Raw genomic sequence first — 20,393 nt, 5'->3', positions numbered from 1 at the left:
AGTGGTCCGATCTGAATAATTTACAGGATAGTAGTAGCGTTAACTCAGATAACATTCTACGCCAAATTTGGTGAAGATATCTCCTCAATTATAAAAGTGTTCCATACAAGAACTCGATTTTCATCGTTCAGTTTGTATGACAGCTTTATGCTATAGTGATCCGATCTCAATAATTTATTGTATGATAGTAGCCTTACCTCAGACAACAACCGATGCCAAATTTCGTGAAGATATTTTGTCAATTAAAAAAGTTTTCCATACAAAGACTTTATTTTGATCATTCAATTTGTATGACAGCTATATGCTATAGTAGTGCGATATCGACGGTTTTGACAAATGAGCAGTTTTTTGGTGAGAAAATGAGGTGTGCGAAATTTCAGGCCGATATCTCAAAAACGAAGGTACTAAATCGCGTATAGACAAATGGACTTGGCTAAATCGACTCAGCTCGTGACGCAGATCTTTTATATACACACGTTTTAGACCTTGCGACACTTACTTCTGAGTGTTACAAACTTCCTGGCAATCTTAATATACCTTGTGTATTACTTTCATACTGCCCTAATAATATTATGTCATTACAAGAACCGTTTAAGCGTTTTCAATGCCAATGAGAGCACAGTAAAACAAATATTCTCTCGTTTTCTAAGCAAAAGTCGAGATTTTTACTTAAATTTTTTCTTGTTTACACCACTTTACCGTTTGCAGGAATATAAGATTTCCGATCATAGACCCTTTTTGGACTTCCATGAGAGTGGCCTACCCAAATGTGAGCAGGTCAAATTTGTACGATATTTGGGGCAGGGATTACCAAATTTGACACTCAACAAGATATACTTATCCTTCAAGGATCTATTGGGAATGAATCGCATTGAAAAGTAAGCAACAATTACTAATTTATATATTCAGATAATTATTTGCAATAACTAACCTAACTTAATTGAATAACTTACAGAACAACCGCTGATGGCTACAATTTGGATATGATTTTGAAGAAGAAGAAAAAGAATTTATACAATCGCATGCAGGCCGCAGGTATAACAACGCCAAATAATTGCTTTGCATCTTACAATCCGAACAACTATTCGATCAATTCGGCAAATCAATTCAATCAGACAAATCAATTTTTTCCAAATCTAACCATTCCAATTTGATATGCTTCCAAAATGCAACAATTGCAACAACATTGTGCAAATTATTAAAATGTTAACACACACAAAAACAAAATAGCAACAACAACAAAAGCAAACAAAACAAAAACAATCATTTATTCAATTACAGTTCATAGAGAGAGTAGTGAACCGGCGCCGCCAACTCAAGCCAACGCTCAACCGACAACCGCACAACCGACGCATCTCGATGGCTTCAAGACCTAACAATAACCATTACAAGCGCACGAGTGCTATAGCGTGGAGTCGCGGCTGGGCGTGATGTGGCGGTGGAGTGCAAAGCAAATGAAAGCATTAAACTTGAAATTATACTTCCTGGAACTGGACCCGAAACTGTTGTGTCTTCAAAAATTCATGCAAAAAATTATGTTAATTAAAAATTAAATGAAAAACAAGCGAAAGTATAAAAAAACATATTCATAAGTGCTAAATTTAGAGGTTATGGTTGTTAAGTTCAAAATTTGTTTTTGATAAAAAAATCAAAAAATTAAAAAAATCAGTGCGAAATGATAAATTTCATAAAAATTAAATACTTGTACTATATATGCAAATTAAGACAAGCACACGTTAATATACATACTATATACAAACACAGCAAAGAAAAAATCATAAACAACCGAAAAAGCAATGTAGCGAAGTATGCTAAGTTATAGATAAATGAGGATTCACATTAAAAAAGTATAATGAATGCAAGAATATTTAACAAATCAAAAGTTATGTAACACAAAGCTAGAAGAAGCATCAAAATTTTGAAGAAATATACATACATACAATCAGATTAGCAAATTGTAATTTAAAACATTAAATTTCGTTAATATTTAAAATAGTTTTTTTGAAATTCATAAGCACCAGTTCTATATAGTTTTTTGAACAACAAAAAACATTAACTATAATAACCTCACAAATACAAAAGTTTCCAATACAAGAACTATATACTACTTTGGTCCCATCCAAGCTATTTATTCGGAGGTTGTACCTTTGTTTTGAATAATATCTCGAAAAATAAAAGTTTTCGATACAAGCACTTTATTTCGATCGTTCAGTTTATGTTGTTATGTCAACTATATGCTATAGTGGTCCGATATCGGCTAAAAGTGATCAAAATATCACATTTTTATTCCAAACCGAGCGCATATACAGACAGATGGACCCACAACAGTCGGATCTACGTAACTGGAGCGGACCAAGGACTGTCGATTTGACAGAATTCTGTCGCTACAACAACAACAACAGCCGGACTTGGCTAAATAGCCTCAGCTTGGCATGCTGTTCATTTATATAATTTTTTATAGGGTCTTGGACGTTTCCTACTATACTCTGTTCAGGGTAAAAAAACTTGGAACACTATTTTTATTTTTATATATGCTGAATTAATTTCCAAATTATTTGCTTTAGTGAAGCAGTACCTTGCTTTCACCTTCTTTTGAAAATCTGCAATATTTAAATAAATTTTTAGCGCACTTTTTTTATAAAAACGACTACATAAATCAAACATACTCGCACCCAAAAAGTAAAATATGCATATAACACCAAAATAAAGAAAAAACTAGAATCAAAAACCCTTGAAAATCAATCCATAACACGTAAATGTGGATTTAACCTAGAAACCGACAAAATCACTGATTAACATAATATTCCTATATACAATACTTACATATTATATAAAAGTAAAAACGCAATGAAATCTGAATATAGTATACATATTGTAATAAAGATCAACTATATATACATTAAATTATATATTATATATATTAATGCTATTAATTGAAATATATTACAAGTAATAAATCAAAAATAAAAACCTAAGACTTTCAATTCCAAAAATATTAAATGAAACAATTACAGTTTGCAATAGCACAAGTTAGATTTATTTTGCTATTTTCTCAAGTTTTCAAAAAGTTAAACAATCTTTTTAGGGGAATTATACATATTCTCCTCGGCAGTCATTCCGTTAGCAATATATGTATATATATAAACGATTGATTTGATTTTATTAATTTTTTTCTTTTGTAATAAAAGCATTTACAAGTATAAAGAAAAAATGCGTCAACGATGTTTAAGAATTTTGAATATGGCCCACAGTGGCTAAAGTTTTAAGATTTACTTTTCGAAACGGCAGCCTCTCTTTCTGCAGCGCGTTGTTTAGCCTTTTCATAGATAGGCATTAATTGGCCTTGTTCGCCCAACATTTTTAGTAATTCTACTATAAATGGTAAATAGTTATGCTTACGACGAATGTTTTCGATCTGTAAAAGAAAACAATTTAATTAATAAAGTGTTTAGGTAAAATGTACAAACAAAATTTACAAAATATTTTAATTTTCTATGAACACGCATTTAGGATTGCAATTAGTATATCAAATACCGAAATAATAGTTATTTCACAATTTTAATGCACACATTTTTGTTAATAGCCACATTTACTTTTTTACTAAACAGTTTTGTTGTTATTGTTTTTGAACTATTGGTAAAGTTACATTCACTTACTTTATATCGCTTCCGTTTCTCAACTTCGTACTCCATTTTCGAACGCAATTTAGCGATTTCAGTCTGTCTATCCTCGTCGGTGTCCATGGCGTCCTCGGCGGTGTTTATAAGATGATCAATTTTTTGCTGATATATTTTCAATCGATCCGACACAAGCGCCATAAGATTAAAGTGAATTTCGCCTTCGCTGTACTTTTGCATACGTTTTTCGATTATTGGGCGCACCACATCGATCCAATTTTGATCTGTGGCCACGGCGCCCAAATCGACTGGACCTTCTTTCAAGCCATCGAGCTCATATAAACGGCCATTGATCGGTATATAACCGATGAAATGGTATACATCATCATCTTTGTTTTGGTTTTTAGTGTCTAGCTCGTAGAGTGTTTGTCGCGCAAATGAATTATGCACAGAACGAATTTTAGGCGCATTACTTAGTGTTAAGCCCTTGTTGAACGGGTCGAAAGACTGTGAAAATTCTTTGAATTCAGTAAGTGTCGGTCCCAAGTTAATGTCTTGGTGATTACAATTCAGTAGTATGCTAAGTATAGCTTGTGTAGCGCAAGCATTATTTATAACTTGTTTCGCAAAGAATATATTATCTAAACGATCGTCCTTTACTACTGTGCCAACTGATTCGTCGTCCTGTACCCATTTAAACAGGAATATTAGTCCATGTATAGGTTCGAGTTCTTTGAAGAGGTCACGATCTAAACTCCATATTTCTTCTACCTGCACTCCTTCGCACCCTAAAACGTTATAAAGAATAGGTATGGTTAACAAAATATATATTTTGGAATTTCGCTGTAGTTCTGTTTCTACTTTAATAATAAACAATATGAAAAAAATCAATTGATACCAAATTCCGATGATATTGCAATTTTCCACAAAATTGTTTATCTTGTATACTTAACCCCAAGTGAAGAAAATTGTGTCAAACACCTTCATAGAAGCCGGTAAATAAAGACGCTAATAAAGTTACTTACCAAACTCACGAATAAGTTCCGTAAATACACCGGGATCACTCTCAATTAAACACCAACTTCCTGCACCGTCCGACATTTTATTAATTTGTTCAAATTGTATTTATTGTAGAGAACCAGAACTTGTACTATATAGGTCTATTGACAATTATTCTTTGACACAAATATATTTTTACCTGCCAAAATTAAAAAAATGCAATTCACAACGTAGCTGCAAACAGGGTTACCAACACTGCCTAACAACAAACAGTGTTGACAAACATATAAATTTAAATGTTATACGCTGAAGAATTATGCTTAATAATATTGGTTCAAAGATCTAAATTAACCATTAGATACATATTGTTATAATTCATTGTAAAGAAAGATTTTGAAAAATCTTCATCGAAATCCAACTGTTTTGTTTAAGTTCTATATATGCTAATTTCCTAACATGTCATAATTTTCAACTATGGTTTCCATTTATTCGCACTTTTATTGTACTTTTAATAGAGATGTCGTTGTTGTTCCGCATATTTTGACATATAAATTCTAAATAACAATACTGCATATATTTTCATTGTGTTAGTAAAAAATGTGTTCTTTGTAGTCCACTGACCCATAGTAAAAGTACATTGCTCTAAAAACTATTCAAAATAAACGTATTGCGATGGAATACACCTCTGCTATTTGTCCGCCATGACACAAAGCAATCAGTTTGGAAGTGACTGTGGTAAACGCAAAGCGATTGCAAATCGGAGAAGAAAATAAGAATTTTTCAAATATTATTTTCCCTCATAAAAATGTGTAAAAAAATTTGCTAACTATTGAAAATTGTTGAAGTGAACTTATTTGTAATGAATGGCAATATTTGTGAAGAATAAAATGCAGTGAAAGTAATGAAAAAAATGGAGTTAAGTTTTCTAGTTACGACGTCGATGAAAATTTTGCAAATGAAAAAAATGGGTAGTTGCGGTGGCGGTGTGTGTAAATTGGAGTAATTTATGCGATTTGTACACATTTAATAAAAATTTACAAAAACTGATAAACCATTATATAAAGTTACTGCTTGTAAGTAGTCAATACGTGTTGCGATTTTATAAATTTTTAACCGGCTGAGAAACGACGCACATATTTTTCAAGTGAAGTCAAGTGTGAATTGTGAAAAGTTAAGTAGGAGAAGTGGCCAAAGGGGTGGATGAAAGATGGTCGTATCCAAAGACTCTAAGCGGAAACGCAAAGAGTCACCGCCACCTCAACCGACGGCAGTGGAGTCGTCACCAGAAATGCCTAAACGGTACGTAATACGTTTATTTGTAAGAAGCCCGGTTTATGTGATCAATATGGAATTTTTTTTTACCATTCAGTAGTATTAAGAGGGCATATAGTAATTTTATGTGCGGTGTATGGATAACTATTTCAAATATAGTAGCAAAACAACGGACATTCATTTACCAGCTTATATGTATGTATGTATGTACAACTATGTGTGTATGTACCTGTTCACGGAATAATTTATATATGCATGCAATTATATATGATAGACAAGTGCATAAGTCATTTATTGTATATTAAAGCAGTAATAACCAAAGGGAGTATTTTGAAAGTATGCAAATAAAATATGTACATACATATGTATGTAAATAATAATAAAGTCGAATTTGTATCGTAAAAAGAAAATTTATTTTGCAAAACTTCTTTGTTATTCAAATATATTTATGTTTAAATAATACATTAAATTACCAATGCATTTTCTTAAGAAGAATTTTGTAAAATTCTTTGAGGGGGAATAGGGTTAATTCGTGTAAAACAAGGTCAGTTTAAATTTTTTCCAATTGTTCTGAATAAAACGAACGGTGCATTAGTTTAAAGTTATAGTTAGAAGTTGAACTTCTGAGTTGTGGGAAAACGCTTTAAAGTTTGGGAATCTGATATAAAACAATCATTAACTCGTAACTTCCTAAATTATATAATAAAGTAAAAAAAAAACATTTTTCCGATTTGTTCCAAATACACTTGCGAAAGTAAAATATGGTCGACCTGAATTTCCGTATTTCTTCTAAGACTAATATACATACATATGTCATTGCAAGCTAAATCATTTTTATAAAAAAAAAAACATAACCATTAAAAATATGCAAATCGTAAAAAAAATATTTTTGTTTTCAATGTCGTTTCCTTTTGACTATTGTAAATTTATATTTAAGAAGATAAAAAATATAGCTTTGCGCTTGTAACATTGTTATTACATAAATTTGTGCAGTTTAATTAGCATACAAATTAAATAAATTTTAATTGTCAAACTGACCCTGTAATCTTATGTTTGTATCTTTCACGTGTAGAACCAAAGTTCAAGCCCAACGGAAATTTGCACAAGGCCAAAATGCTCCCACGTCATCATACAGTTCAGTGATTGCAGCTTCTTCTTCGTCAAATACTGGTCCCAGCACATCGTCAGAAAGCCGTGAACCACCAACAGAAATTTTACCAAACAAGCGTCCGAAGACTGAAGATTTTCTGACTTTCTTGTGTTTTCGTGGAACGCCCGCATTACCAGCGCATTTAGACTTCTTAAATCAAGGCAAGACGAAAGAACCGGAGCGTCCTGTAAAGATAACACCTGTCAAACAGACCAAAGGTGGTAAAAAAGGCAAGAAAGGTCGACCCAAAGGTAGCACAACGAAGAAAGAAGAACCCAAAGCGTCAACATCCAAAAATGCCGCAACCACTGTTGCAGAGGCGCCCGAGAACAATGACTCCAAGGTGGATGCACCTTCCACAGAAGCTGCTACGAAACCAGAAGATAATATTGGGTCCGCTGAAAATAATATTATACCATTTGCTGTGCGAAAGCGTGCAGAAGTAGTTCCTGTTGGTAATCGACGAAGTCGTCCACCGGGCGATCAACAGTCCAACAACAACTCCGAAACTGATAAGTGCAATAATACACCGGATACAAAAAGACGTTCAAATCGGGGTGGTGCAAAAGATACACAACAAACAACAGAGCATGATAGTGAAGAAGATGATGAATTCTATTCTGCAAAAGATGAAGCTACGAAAATTGAAGATTCCGAAAAGGAATCGTATGCAGTGCGAAGAAACGATGCGAAGAAATCAAAAACACCCACAATACAGGAGCGTAAATCAGAAACGCCTTCGAAGGAGAGTGAAACGGGACGTTCACGCAAGGGTAGACCTCCATCAACAGCGAAAAAAGGTAAAGATGTTGCACTAGAGGATGTCCAGTTGGAATCGAATTCCAAAGAAATTACAAAAATAACACAAACAAAAGATGAGAAGCCAAAATCTAAAGATAAAGTTCCAGTAAAACGGCCTAGACAGAAAGAATCGCCAATATTTATACCATCGCCTGAGCCCTCAGGACGTATGACAAGGCAACGAGCCTTTTTTGAACCAGTGAAAGTGATACACACCGAAGAAGCGGATGACGAACATGTTGTTGAGAATAATGTGAAATTAGAAAATGTCGATAACAAGTCAATTAAAGATTCAGTCGATATTCCACAACGCTCAACAGCGAACAAAAATTCTAAGAAGTCTATAAAAAACGCAGATGAAGATGTGAATACCGAAAATAAAGATAAAATGAATGTTTTTGACTTTTCGTCCGATGACGAGCAACCCTTGGCAAAATCTATAAAACTCAAGAAGGGACCGAAGGTTTCACCTAAGAAGGCCGGAGGTCGTGCTGGGAAGCTTGCTAAGAAAGTTACACCAAAAAAAGCAAACTCGGAACAAAATCAAGAAACGTTAGTAGCCGAAGCCGAAGAAATCGAAGCAAATCCTATAGCCAATGGCAACGAAAAGGTAGCAGTGGAAGAAAAACCACAAGCGCCTCTAAAAGCTAAAGGCAGGGGCCGAGGGAGAATAGCAAAGAAGAAAATCGAAGACGAGGTCGAATTAGAGAAAGAAACAGCACCACAATCGCCGAAGAAGCAATCGCCTGTGCGTCAAATAACAAACAAGAAATCAAAGTCAGAGATCTCGGCACAAAATGGTGAAGACGAAAAGGAGACCAGTGGAAATGCAAGATTTTCACGACCCTCACGAAAAACAAAAGAGGCAGCTGCAATTTATATGGGCATCATAGGGCATAAACTACAATTAGCCGAAGATGAAGATGACGACTTATCATTGAACAGTTTTCCGGATCGGCCCAATGTAAAAGAAATGGAAAAAATGGAGAATGAGTTGAAAAAGAATGCCGCTACCGGCGTCAATACTAATGCAACTGTTAGTGCGGTGCCCCTTGCACCAAAAGAGGCGCCAAAGTCCACCGTAGTGGAACCAGTAGTTCCTGTGGAGAAGCCAACGACCGCCAGACGCGGCCGTCCACCCAAACAACCCAAACAAGCGCCAATTAAACGCGAAATCGAAGGCATGCTAGTTAAGAAAGGGGCCATCACGAAAATACCCACAACAGTAGAGAGCACCACGAGTAGTAAGCAGAAGTCGGATATCAGTAAAGCAGATACCGATGATGAAGATTTTTTATTAAATAAAGAGTTAAACGAAACCAAGCGCAAATTAGAGAAAAGTTTCAGTGATTCTGATGACGAGCCGCTGGCGATAAAAGCAAATATCAAATCAAATGATAAAGATTCCGAGCATTCGGATTCAAGAAAATGTGACAGTACAACACAAAACTTCGTGCCACCGAATCAATTAATGATGTTACCAATTACCACGAAACCAGTATCAACACCACCGCTCAATACCGCCACACCAGTGACAAGCGCTTCCCCGGTAACGGCAGCAGTAGCACAATGTGCGATACCACAAGTACCAAGTCCATTTAAGACAATTGAAAAAAAATCACCCATACCAACATCTAAAATATTAAATGTGCCAGCGACTTATGCAATACCTTCGGTGACACCGCCAGCCGCAAATGTGAATATCGCCCTAAATGCCGGCTTCAATAAAACACCGACTTATTTGCCACCAGCTTCACCACACTATCACACGCAACATGTACGCCCAGCGGCACATCCATTTCCCAACGCTAAGTCGCCCACAGCACCACCAACACCCACGAGCAATGCCGCATTGCCGCCACATCTGCAGGCACCGTTACCGCCACAGTCACCGCTGAAGTACCCAGCCGCACCAACAACTTATCCACCACCCATCGAAGCATATCCCTCACCGAAAATAAATCCGAATTTTCTAACACCAAAATTCGACCGCACCACTTTACCGCGCACCAATAATTTCCCATCACCATCTCCAGTGAAATTTGAACTGTCACCCGTTACTAAAGGCGGACTTGGCAATTCCTCTTTGGCAACGAAAATGAACATGCCCGGCGCCGGCACCTCCGTTGCTATAACAGCAAGCACCAGTGTAACTACCTCGGCTATAGCCGGTGCGGCGACTGCATCCGCCGATCCCTTAAAAGATGAAATCGGCAGCATACTCACAGCCAGTCTCATGCCAAGCAAGGAGGAATCCGGTAAAGTATTTGGTATAGCTAGCGTAAGTCTGGCGCAAAGCTCGGGGCCGGACAACACCAAATGTACGCTGGGTAAGTGCGGTTCTATACACAAACCAGTATTGGGTCCCGTAGTGCCTACCGAGGGCTACATCGGTGATCAGCTATCGAGCAAGGAGCGCCGCAAAGCAAAAGTCAATATGACGCACGAGCAAATACAAAAGTGGCTAATTGAATGTTCGTCGAACCCCGATGAGATACAAGATGACTTGGACGATGATTTCGATGATAATCTGCGGCCGAATCTTTATGCCACCACGCCACCACCAACACGCGATGACAAGGAGAGCACATCGTTCAGTTCGTCATCGAAGGCCACACGCGATCTGGGCAAAAGTGAAAGTGCCTGGTCGGCGAAGGGACCATCTCTAAAGGCCACACCTGTTATTGCAACGAGCAGCCGCAAAGACGATGGCAAAATACTGGACACCGTTAGTCCAATGGACGTTGTCAACGAAAACGAGCGAACAAGTGGCCAAGCAATAAATCTCACGCAAAAGGCTAGTGCAAAAACAAGCAGCAATGCGCACGCCAGAAGCGAGACACCAACGCCAGTCAAAACAACACGTGCCGAGAAGGCCGAAAAGAAAACGTCAGCTGTTAAGAAACTCAAAGAAGAAAAGGCTATAAACGAAACGGCCAACAAGGATAATAAACAGAGTAAGCACGAAAAGGAAAAGGATACGCCAACAAGCTCCAGCGCGAACTCCAAGACAACTGCTGCCGGTAAGCAGGTACAAGCGCAAACGCCTACAACTATTCAAGCACCCGCGTTGGACACTACTCCGACGTCGAAGCAAAGTCGTAAGAAAAACACCACCACTAACGCAATGGTGCCACCGACAGTGACAGACGAGAAGAACACGACGCCAGTTAAACCTGTGCTAAATACGCCATCGCTCAGCGCTTCCACCGCAGCAAAAACGCCGAAACGAACGCCTGTCTACAATCAGAAGAATCAGCAAAAACAAATTGAACTCAAAGAAACCACAACAACAAGTCACAAGAAGTGTGCGCCATTTTCATACGGCGCTTTTTCTGCGGATAACGAGAAATCCATATATTCCTTCGATAAGGACGACGATGAAGTCGATGGCAACAAGCTGCCACAAACAACGCCAGCTTTTAGACGGCAGAGCGGACGCGACTCGCAAAATGAGGAGTCCACACCAAACACACCGACAACAACAAGCAAAGCTTCGCCGGGTAAGAAACGCACGTCGACGGGTGCTGCAGCCGCAACACCAACAGCCTCCAGCGACAAGCCTAACAAGGACGTCGCTGGGAAGACGCAAAATAGTTCCGTTTCCTTGACATTAAGTCCGTCGGAGAATTGTAAGCTCGTTAAAGTGAGCTTAGATTCGGAAAAGCCTGGTGTTAGCAATAAAGCTAACGCTGCGAAATCTGCGAAAACCGGCAAGAAGCAGGAAACCGCAAATAATGATGCAGACTCCGACGAGGAGGGCCACACATTTTACATACCACTGCAAGGTATTGGCGCCGGCGGTGATGGCGAAGGTGGCATACAAGGTGTTGCAGTGAAATTGGGACGTGAGGGACCCGATGGGCCGAACCAAAAGGTTATAATGCATGCCACTTTGGTGACAAAAGCGCAAATGGGCTCCAATTCTAAACCGTTGCCGGAGTCCATGAACGTGGCGGACATTGTGAAAACTTTGATACCAAGTACACAAACAATATCGTCAGCTTTGGCGACAGCAGCAAAGAACACCGCCGAAGGTGACACAAAAAAGGCCGAGAAAGCGAACACTACACAACCAAACAGCTCCGAGGTGTCAACAACAAACGCTGATAAATCATCTTCGAATAGTTTGAAAAATGTACCAATTGGCACTGTGCAGCCCAGATTCAAAGCTGGCGCAGACGCTAGCAACCAACCATCCACATCGGCAGCTGCGGCTAATGCTGCCAGTACGTCAGTCGGTGGTCCGTTAGTGCGTGTCAACTCAAACTCTTCGCTTTTCTCAGGTTCGGCTAAATCACGTATTGGCGGGGCTGGTCCCGGTCCAAGCGTACATGGCACGAATAAGAAATTCAAAGATGACACACCCATTAAAATGTCCAACAACACAGCATTTCCGCGTCACGATGATCCAACGCAAATGGTGGAGGCGCCAATCTTTCGACCAACGGAAAAAGAGTTTGCCGATCCCATTGATTTCATTGAACGCATCACACCAATTGCTGCGCGTTTCGGTATTTGTAAAATAATACCACCGGCCACGTTCAAACCCGAGTGTCGCATATCGGACGAGATGCGTTTCACAGCATACAATCAATACGTACATAAGATGCTTCATCGCTGGGGACCCAGCGCCAAGGAGCTAAGTGCAATTAAAAAATATCTCGCCACACAGAGTATCGTTATGAATCATCCACCATGGATTGGCGGCATGGAAGTTGATCTGCCGCGTCTCTATCACACCGTACAGGAGCTGGGCGGCTTGAAGGAGGTGATTGAGAAGAAGAAATGGGCGCGTGTAGCCGAAGAGATGTGCATTCCGAAGTTGGCACAAGATCGTGTTACGAAACTTGATGATATATACTGCAAGTATTTGCTACCTTACGATACCTTATCGCCAGCCGAACGCCAAAAGTTATTCGACGAAGTCGAAGCGGATTGGGCGAAACGTGAGGCGCGTGCCCGACGTAATGCCGATCGTTTTGTGAATACGGAGAGTGTGTCGAATGAAGAAGACGATGTTTCCTCAGAGGACGATGAAGAATCCGAAGAGGAAGTGGACGGTGTGTCGATGGAGTGCATTGTGAAAGGGCGCAGCATGCCGCTTAGTCAATTTTATCGCATTGCACGCAATACAATGGCGCTGTGGTTCAAGAATACCGAACCGATTGTCAATGAGGTTGAGGCTGAGTTTTGGCGTCATGTAGCCGTGCGTGACAGTCATGTTTGTGTGCATTCTGGTTCTATAGATTCCTCCGGTTGGGGTTATGGTTTCCCCAGTCCGGGACCAAAAAGTAAAGGTTCAAATTATGCGCGCCACCCGTGGAACCTTAAAGTGCTAACGAATAATCCCGGATCGGTATTGCGCTCGCTTGGTCCTGTAATGGGCGTAACAGTACCGACTCTGCATGTAGGCATGTTGTTCTCTGCGTGCTGCTGGTACCGCGATCCACATGGGCTCTCCTGGATTGAATACTTACATACAGGCGCCTCAAAACTGTGGTACGGCATTCCAGATGACCAGAGCGCCAATTTCCGATCAGCACTTACTTCGCTCATTCCCACACACTGTCAAAATAAGACTATTTGGCTGCCTTGTGACACGGTTATGGTTCCACCTCACATGCTCACCGATCGCGGCGTGTCGCTATGTCGCATCGAACAGAAACCGGGCGAGTTTATTGTTGTATTTCCACGTGCCTACACCTCGAGCTTGGCCACGGGCTATGTGGTGTCCGAGAGTGTTTACTTCGCCACGACGTCTTGGCTGGATTTGGCTAAAGATGATTTTAGAGTAAGTAACCCATAACATTTTGTTTTTTTGTTTTTAGTATTTATACCCACAACAGGGTATATTAAGTTTGCCACGAAGTTTGTAACACCAAATATAGCTAAAGTGCAACCGAAGTTAAAGTTGTTTATTGTTTTATATAAATATTAAATAATTATTAAAATTTTATTTAATGTAATATTATTCTTTCTTAAAGGACATTCATGATAGCTGCGAACCCGCTATGTTCTCTTTGGAGCAACTACTTTTCGCATTGGGTTATGATCAGCGTGTGACCTCCGACACCCTCCAACAAATGCTGCCCATGCTGCAGGAAGTATACGAGAAGGAGTTGGCCGCGCGGGAGCAGCTTAAGGTATAACCAATATTTGCTTTCTCTAAAAAGAAAATAACACACTTTATTATCATTTGCAGGCTGCTGGCGTTACGTCCACCGAGAAGGTGGGCAACGAGAAAGGTTCCAAGGCTAAGAAGCAGCAACCACCGCATAAATCCATTGAAAGTGAGTGCGACTTGTGTCGCGCTAATTTGTATATCTCAATGGTGAAAACGGAAGAGGGCAATGTCTATTGCTTGCAACATGCATTGAAGAATTTAAATAATGGCAATATACAGGCGAAACAGTGCAAACTCATATACGCTTACAATGTGGAAGATATTGAAAGCTTAATAAAAAATCTCAAAGATAAGATTCAACAGAAGCGGCATGCCGTTACGGGGAAGAAGTCCAAGTAGTATCGTGTGCGCCGGAAACGAAAATCTCTGTAAATAAATGCAATACGTTGACGTAAATCCACGATTTTTACGCATACGCCGTGTATATACATACATATATACACATGAGAGTGTCGCTATATACATATTTAGTGCGTGTACACTTGATTTCGAACTTAAATGTCCGGGGTTAAATAAAATTTCGAATGGTAAATTGCAATTTTGAATTCTTTGACACATACACGTACACTATATATACATATGTTCGCGCTTTATTTGATAGTATGTATTTGTGAAAGCTCGAAACGGTTTTAGAAACCACCAAAAATGTATGTTTGTATGTTGTGTATAAACATTTACTGATACACAGTTAAGTTTCATTTATATTTAACTATATATAAAGAAATATATATATATATTCAGTTGTGTATAGCTACATGCGTATATATTTGTATATATACATACGTACAATATATAAACTCTTTGAACACAACAGACGTGTGTACTAAAAAACAAATGTATGCATAATTTGTAGATTTAATCGCTAGAAAGTTGCAATTTCTAATTTAACATTTTGCTATGCAGTTAGAGTAGTGCAGCACACACACTGGTGTTTAGGCGGCGCGCATTCACATAAATACATAAATAGTGTGTGCAAATGAATTTTTCTTTTTCGTTATTGTATTTTTATTTTTTTGACTAAAACTAATAAATGATAAATTGTATTTGATGTTAAGCAATGATAAATTTACGTGATGTATAAATAAATATCTTAGAATTTAAAGCAAAGGACGATAACAGGCAAGAAATGCTAAGAATTAATAATGAAAAGAAAAAGAGAATAATAATAAAATTGATGATTAAGCATAGTTTTTTTTGTTTTTGTAAATGCAAGTAGTGCGCTTTTGTTGTATCCTTTTCTGAAATTGAATTACAAAAATTTTCTTAAGAATCACTCCAATGAGAAAGTATTTGAAAAATATTTTTAATTCTAATGAAGAATAAATGTCTTATTTCTTTCTTTGTATACATATATGTAATTGTAAGTTTCCTTTAAAACGTAAACATTTGCATTAGATGTTCAATGTATTCCACATGATGAAGTGCAACAATAAATATTTCATTAATACTAAACTGAATTGATTTTGTGTCTTTTAAATGGTAATGCCATTCTTTGATCAGCTGGTATAATACAATAAATTCATTAATTCATGAAGTTGTTGTATTTGTGGGCGAATATTCCTTAAATGCAGTCAATGTTCTTTGGTCAAGTCTTATCGTGAGTCATCCCGTTAAGAAGCTGAAATAGCTAAATCTCAGCCATAAGATGAAATGTTCTATTTGGAAAATTTCTTTGCAAATAAATTTAAAGTTAATTTTGTAAATTTGTTGAAGGTGTAGGAAAAATCTTGAAAAAAACGTTATCTAAAAAATTGTGCAAAAATTAGTATAGAATTGTGATGGCAGCAGAGATAAATTGATAGTTCCAAATCATATATCCAAGCAGTGTGCGGTTCTAAATTATTTTGTATATAAGTGTGTTATTGTTAAGCATTTTTAACTTATAACGCGGTTATTGTTGTTTAGAAAATATTCCGTTGAGTTCACACTAAAATTGCGGAGAGAAAATCGGATCCATGCCTGTTACTTAACTCAACTGTAGGTAAAAAGAAATCACACATACTCAAGAAACCTATCTACATCACCGTTCTCACGACAGTTGGTTCTAAATAACCGGAACGGGCACAGATTTTTTTCTGGCCAAGGACTGTCAACTCAGCACCATGTTTCGAAATTGCTTCAGGAATGTTTTATGCTGCTACAATAATAACAAAACATCAAAATTCAAGAGCACACCGTTGGAGCAACATAAAATATTCCTAATTATATCAAAAACTTGCGTTTATACAGAGAGACAGATTTTTATCCGGCCAAGGACTGTCAGTTCAGCATGATTACTCGAAATTACTTTAGGTTTTCTGCCACTACAACAACAACAACGTTTAGACAGACGAACATAGCTAAATCTCGACTTTTTCTTCTAGTTGTTAAAAAACTTCATGGCAAACTTAATATACCCTACTCAAGATATAAAAATACGGATCCATTCCATCAATGTAGAACGGTTAATTAATAACAAATAAGCAATTTAATTTTCTACATAGCTAAAAATCTTTATATAACTCGGAAAATAATACACCTCTAAATACTTATAAATAATATGCTTCTACATTTATTAAACTATACAACGATTATAATGATAGCAAAAATTTACGCCCGAAAAGCTGTGCTTTCTTTTCGAAAACAGGCGATTTGATGGGCGTATTGATTTTATAAAATGAGTTCATGGAATGCTTAATATATGTTTCGTACATTTCATTAAAGAAATTTTTGATGCCATCATCATTTTTGTTGTCATGCACAATGATGAAGCGTATCTGGCTGGCGGTGACGAATGCGGACACGAACCATTGATTAAACCTATCGATGGACTTGAGCTGCATATTGGGCGTTCTCCACTTGTGTTCGTCTACTAGATCTAACGCGGCATGTGCAATGAATTGGCTCAAGTGACGACTGTCTTCTTTCTGCAATAATTTAATGTCTTTAGGGAGGGATACTGGTGGCAGGTGTAGCATATACCGTCAGATACTTACACGCAACTCTTTATTGACTGTGCTAAGCTCCATTTCAAATATAGGATTATCATTGTGTCCAACGATGACGAAGTAGAACGTTGACATGTTTATTTATGCAAAAATTCCAATTTGTTTATTCTTATTGATGACATATACAAAACAGTGTATATTTCAGAGAAGTTAGTGATAAAGAAGAGTTATCGATTTTATTATTATTTCATCAATGCTTATCATGGACTATTAACGTAGTCTAGCTTTTAACAATTGTGTAATTAAGTCGATGAAAGAACAACACTTATTTATTTATTAAGAACTTTAAAAATGTTATTACGTGCAATTTACTATGTATGAAAATTTACGTCAAATACGCTCAGTTATCGACTCTTTACTTATTTTTGGTATAGTCCAAGTGACATCCGTAAGTAACATATGAATGCAAAACAGCTGTTTGTACTGATTGTGAATGAAGAAAAGGCTAACAGGCGGTATTGTGAATTAAAGTGACAGAAAGAAGGAGAATAGGAAACAGCTTATTTTTTTATTTGAATAATTAAATGTCAGATATTTTTAAAGAACCTGTGGAAATATATAAACAAATAGCATTTGATCGTTTTTAGTTCGCAGGAAATAAGCGGCAGATTGTTTCACGTACTGGGAGTAAAATTGTGCTACTTAATTTATGGACTGTACGGGCTGTGTGGGAAACCAAGCGTAAGCGCAAATTGCGTTGTTTCATATAAATATTGGATGTTTTGTTTTAGTTGTAATGGTATAAAATATTATTTTATTTATTTTTATTTTTAGTTGTTCATACATAGTTGTATTAATTTAATAATTTGCAAAATCCTACGGCTGTAGCTGGCATTGCTTTGTCGCGGTGCGTCGGTCGTTGCCGAGCACTGCGCCATCTTGAGGATTCTATATAATATTAATGCAATAAAAACAACAATAACCGTTGAGCACTAAAGCGGAAGAAGTCCACATGTGGATATTTGAAATTGTATACAAACAGCGCTTTGAGTTTAGAAGCTTTGCTTTGGCGGCGTACAGAGGTATGACCGCATTAATTTTGTTCTCACATTCAAATTTGAATCGAAGTGGATCTGATATATATACATATATCAATCAATATTAATATATGCTGAAACTTTTCATAACTAATTCCAGTTAAAGCAACTCCAGGCGCAATTCCAGTTCAAAATAACAGAAGCCGTACCTTCCACGAAGAAATGATTCATGGCTTTGATCACCTAGTAGCCCAACTAAATAATTCTATATCCAGAGTAAGAAAATAACTCATATCTATACATGTTCACATGCATATATACATATATACACATATAGGAGTGTACATATAAACGCAGTTATAAGAATGCAACGTTGAAACCATTAACCGAGTGTCACAACGATCATTAACTGCAGAAGGTGACGAATGATGATGCCAACACAAATATTTAATATTTGCACAACTTCAAATGAACAAGCCTTGCCTAAAGTAATCCGAACCCAAAGAGCTGTAGGAAGAGGTTGTCAATATGTACATATATGAGATGCTACCGGAGTTTGTTTGTTTGTTGCGTGCGACGCGAGTGATCAAATCAAGACGGTAGCAGACATCTGCAAGAAATCGAGGCTACTCACATATACAATTGACTATAAGTAAGTACGTAGAAATTACTTCATATGTGCTTAGTGGTGAAAAATTATGGGAGGGTTAATGGATTTTAGCTGAACTTATGATTGCGTTCGGGGAAAATGGGATTCTAAATTCGAGGATGAGCTTAAATTTTGAAGCTTTTAAGGCGCTAATTAAGCACACGGAAATCACACTTTCCGAGTCCTTCAATCTCTCTGTACAAATCCAGACGCCAGTACTTCTCTGCATAGTTTCAAATTTAAGCCCTAATAAAGACCAGCAAGAAGTTTAAGTGCTTTAATCGAGATTTAAAATTTATAACTGCTACGTCCCTGTATAATGAAATACAAATTCATTGCAAGTATTAACTCTCTTTAAGCTCCGCTGTGTGTGTGGGATGATAAACGCTTGGCTGGCCCGTTGACAGCATTGCCGGTTTGGCGCTTTGATCACCACTCGGCGCATTAGCTTCAACCTGTGTAAGTGTCGACCACTGTTTGACCACCTGACCAGTGCTCAAGGTCTTGCCCAAGCGGAACAATCTTTATATTGGCGGCATCACCGGAAGCCACTTATCTACTCGTACCAATACTCGATTGTAGTGGCTGGCTTTCAGCGGTCAAGCGGCCACATCAATGAGCTTTTCTACCAGCATTTCTATCGATTCTTAATTTCGTTAAATTTATAGTTTGCTCTCACTTTTTTTGAGCAGATGACAATATGGAAGGAAGCATCTGAAGCTGTTGTTGTCTTTCGATAGTAACGAGTTTGTGTGTATACGGATGTTTATTGTTTGATGTGGATTTTTATTTTCATAGTTTAAGATACATATTTGTTAGCCTTTAGCGAGAGAACTATAATCATGCCAAATATTCCTTTAAGTTCTGGGGTCACTTGTCGATTAATTAGTTTTGAAAATTTCAATAAGAGCAACTTTAATTTTTCGAAAACGTTTGTTTTGAAACTTCAAAAAGACTTTCTCCAAAGAGTTTAAAGCTCATCGTTTAGACTATTACTCTTTCTCAGAAGCACTAATATCTATAGTATGGGCCTAGCTTCTTGTGCAAATTGCCGGTTCTGTTACAAAGAGCCTGAAACTCCAGAATACCTGCTAATTGACTGCAGTCTGCAGACGCAGAATAAAGAGCCTGGAATCCATTTTTCCAAATACCTAGCAGTATATTGGACTTTATCAATATGCTGGGACTAGGTGAGTCTTTGTGATTTAGGAGAGAGCCAATAGACCTAAGGTCGCAGTGCAATCCTTACCTACTTATCTTATATCTTTGGACCAAATCTTAAAAGCCTGATATACCGGTGTATATTATGGAAGGTCAAATCGCGACTAAATTTTTAGAATTGTTAAAGAACTATCGAAGAACATGGATTATAATATACATGTCATATGTCTTTTATAAATTAACGATTTTTTGTCTTAATTCGGCATTGGATAACTAGACATGATCGGAATCTAACTTAGCTTCCCTAAGTTATTAAATTCTTCTAGGGATCTTAGAAGCATATACATAACTGTCTTCCAGAGCTTTATTAAATTTTCCGACCATATCACTCATTGCAGTGCTTGAGAGAGCTGAGACACCTGCAAATAATAGTTAACATTTGAGCTTTGGAGAAGACTATGTTCGAATGCATCTAAACTAATAAAAATGGGTCGAAGTATTACTGGGTATTTTCTTGATACTCTTCCCTTCCCTCCTCCCTCGAGAATAAGTTTAATGTATTAATTTCTTGCTTCGAGTTTTTACTCACAAAC

General features: G+C 37.5%; 4 protein-coding genes across 4 annotated transcripts in view; 2 read left to right on the top strand and 2 right to left on the bottom strand.

Annotated features, from left to right (window-relative positions):
- The window catches only part of LOC126761065 (mucin-5AC), a 43,148-nt gene extending 40,420 nt beyond the window's left edge, over positions 1-2,728 (top strand). The window contains exons 6-8 of the mRNA XM_050476988.1: positions 709-878; positions 956-1,035; positions 1,282-2,728. Coding sequence (XP_050332945.1) covers positions 709-878; positions 956-1,035; positions 1,282-1,376 — 345 coding nt within the window. The 3' untranslated portion in view covers positions 1,377-2,728. The remainder of the gene's footprint in view (positions 1-708; positions 879-955; positions 1,036-1,281) is intronic.
- Positions 2,729-3,014: 286 nt separating this feature from the next.
- On the bottom strand, positions 3,015-4,846 carry LOC126761078 (ubiquitin carboxyl-terminal hydrolase isozyme L5). The gene is made up of 3 exons (XM_050477007.1): positions 4,643-4,846; positions 3,657-4,405; positions 3,015-3,415 (listed from the first exon to the last, which is right to left on the bottom strand). The coding sequence occupies exons 1-3, from the start codon at positions 4,716-4,718 to the stop codon at positions 3,263-3,265; spliced, it is 978 nt and encodes a 325-aa protein (XP_050332964.1). The 5' UTR covers positions 4,719-4,846; the 3' UTR covers positions 3,015-3,262.
- Positions 4,847-5,352: 506 nt separating this feature from the next.
- On the top strand, positions 5,353-15,483 carry LOC126763807 (mucin-17). Its single transcript, XM_050481619.1, has 4 exons — positions 5,353-5,915; positions 6,961-13,633; positions 13,827-13,985; positions 14,045-15,483. Exons 1-4 carry the CDS (start codon positions 5,824-5,826, stop codon positions 14,363-14,365), a joined length of 7,245 nt encoding a protein of 2,414 aa, XP_050337576.1. The 5' UTR covers positions 5,353-5,823; the 3' UTR covers positions 14,366-15,483.
- Positions 15,484-16,551: 1,068 nt separating this feature from the next.
- LOC126761154 (probable trafficking protein particle complex subunit 2) lies at positions 16,552-17,317 on the bottom strand. The gene is made up of 2 exons (XM_050477109.1): positions 17,002-17,317; positions 16,552-16,932 (listed from the first exon to the last, which is right to left on the bottom strand). Exons 1-2 carry the CDS (start codon positions 17,086-17,088, stop codon positions 16,597-16,599), a joined length of 423 nt encoding a protein of 140 aa, XP_050333066.1. The 5' UTR covers positions 17,089-17,317; the 3' UTR covers positions 16,552-16,596.
- Positions 17,318-20,393: the final 3,076 nt, after the last annotated feature.

This window comes from Bactrocera neohumeralis, chromosome 6 (assembly GCF_024586455.1).
Source record: "Bactrocera neohumeralis isolate Rockhampton chromosome 6, APGP_CSIRO_Bneo_wtdbg2-racon-allhic-juicebox.fasta_v2, whole genome shotgun sequence".
Lineage (NCBI taxonomy): Eukaryota > Metazoa > Arthropoda > Insecta > Diptera > Tephritidae > Bactrocera > Bactrocera neohumeralis.
The sequence above is the reverse complement of the archived record's forward strand: the minus strand, read 5'-3'. Positions and strand labels throughout refer to the sequence as shown.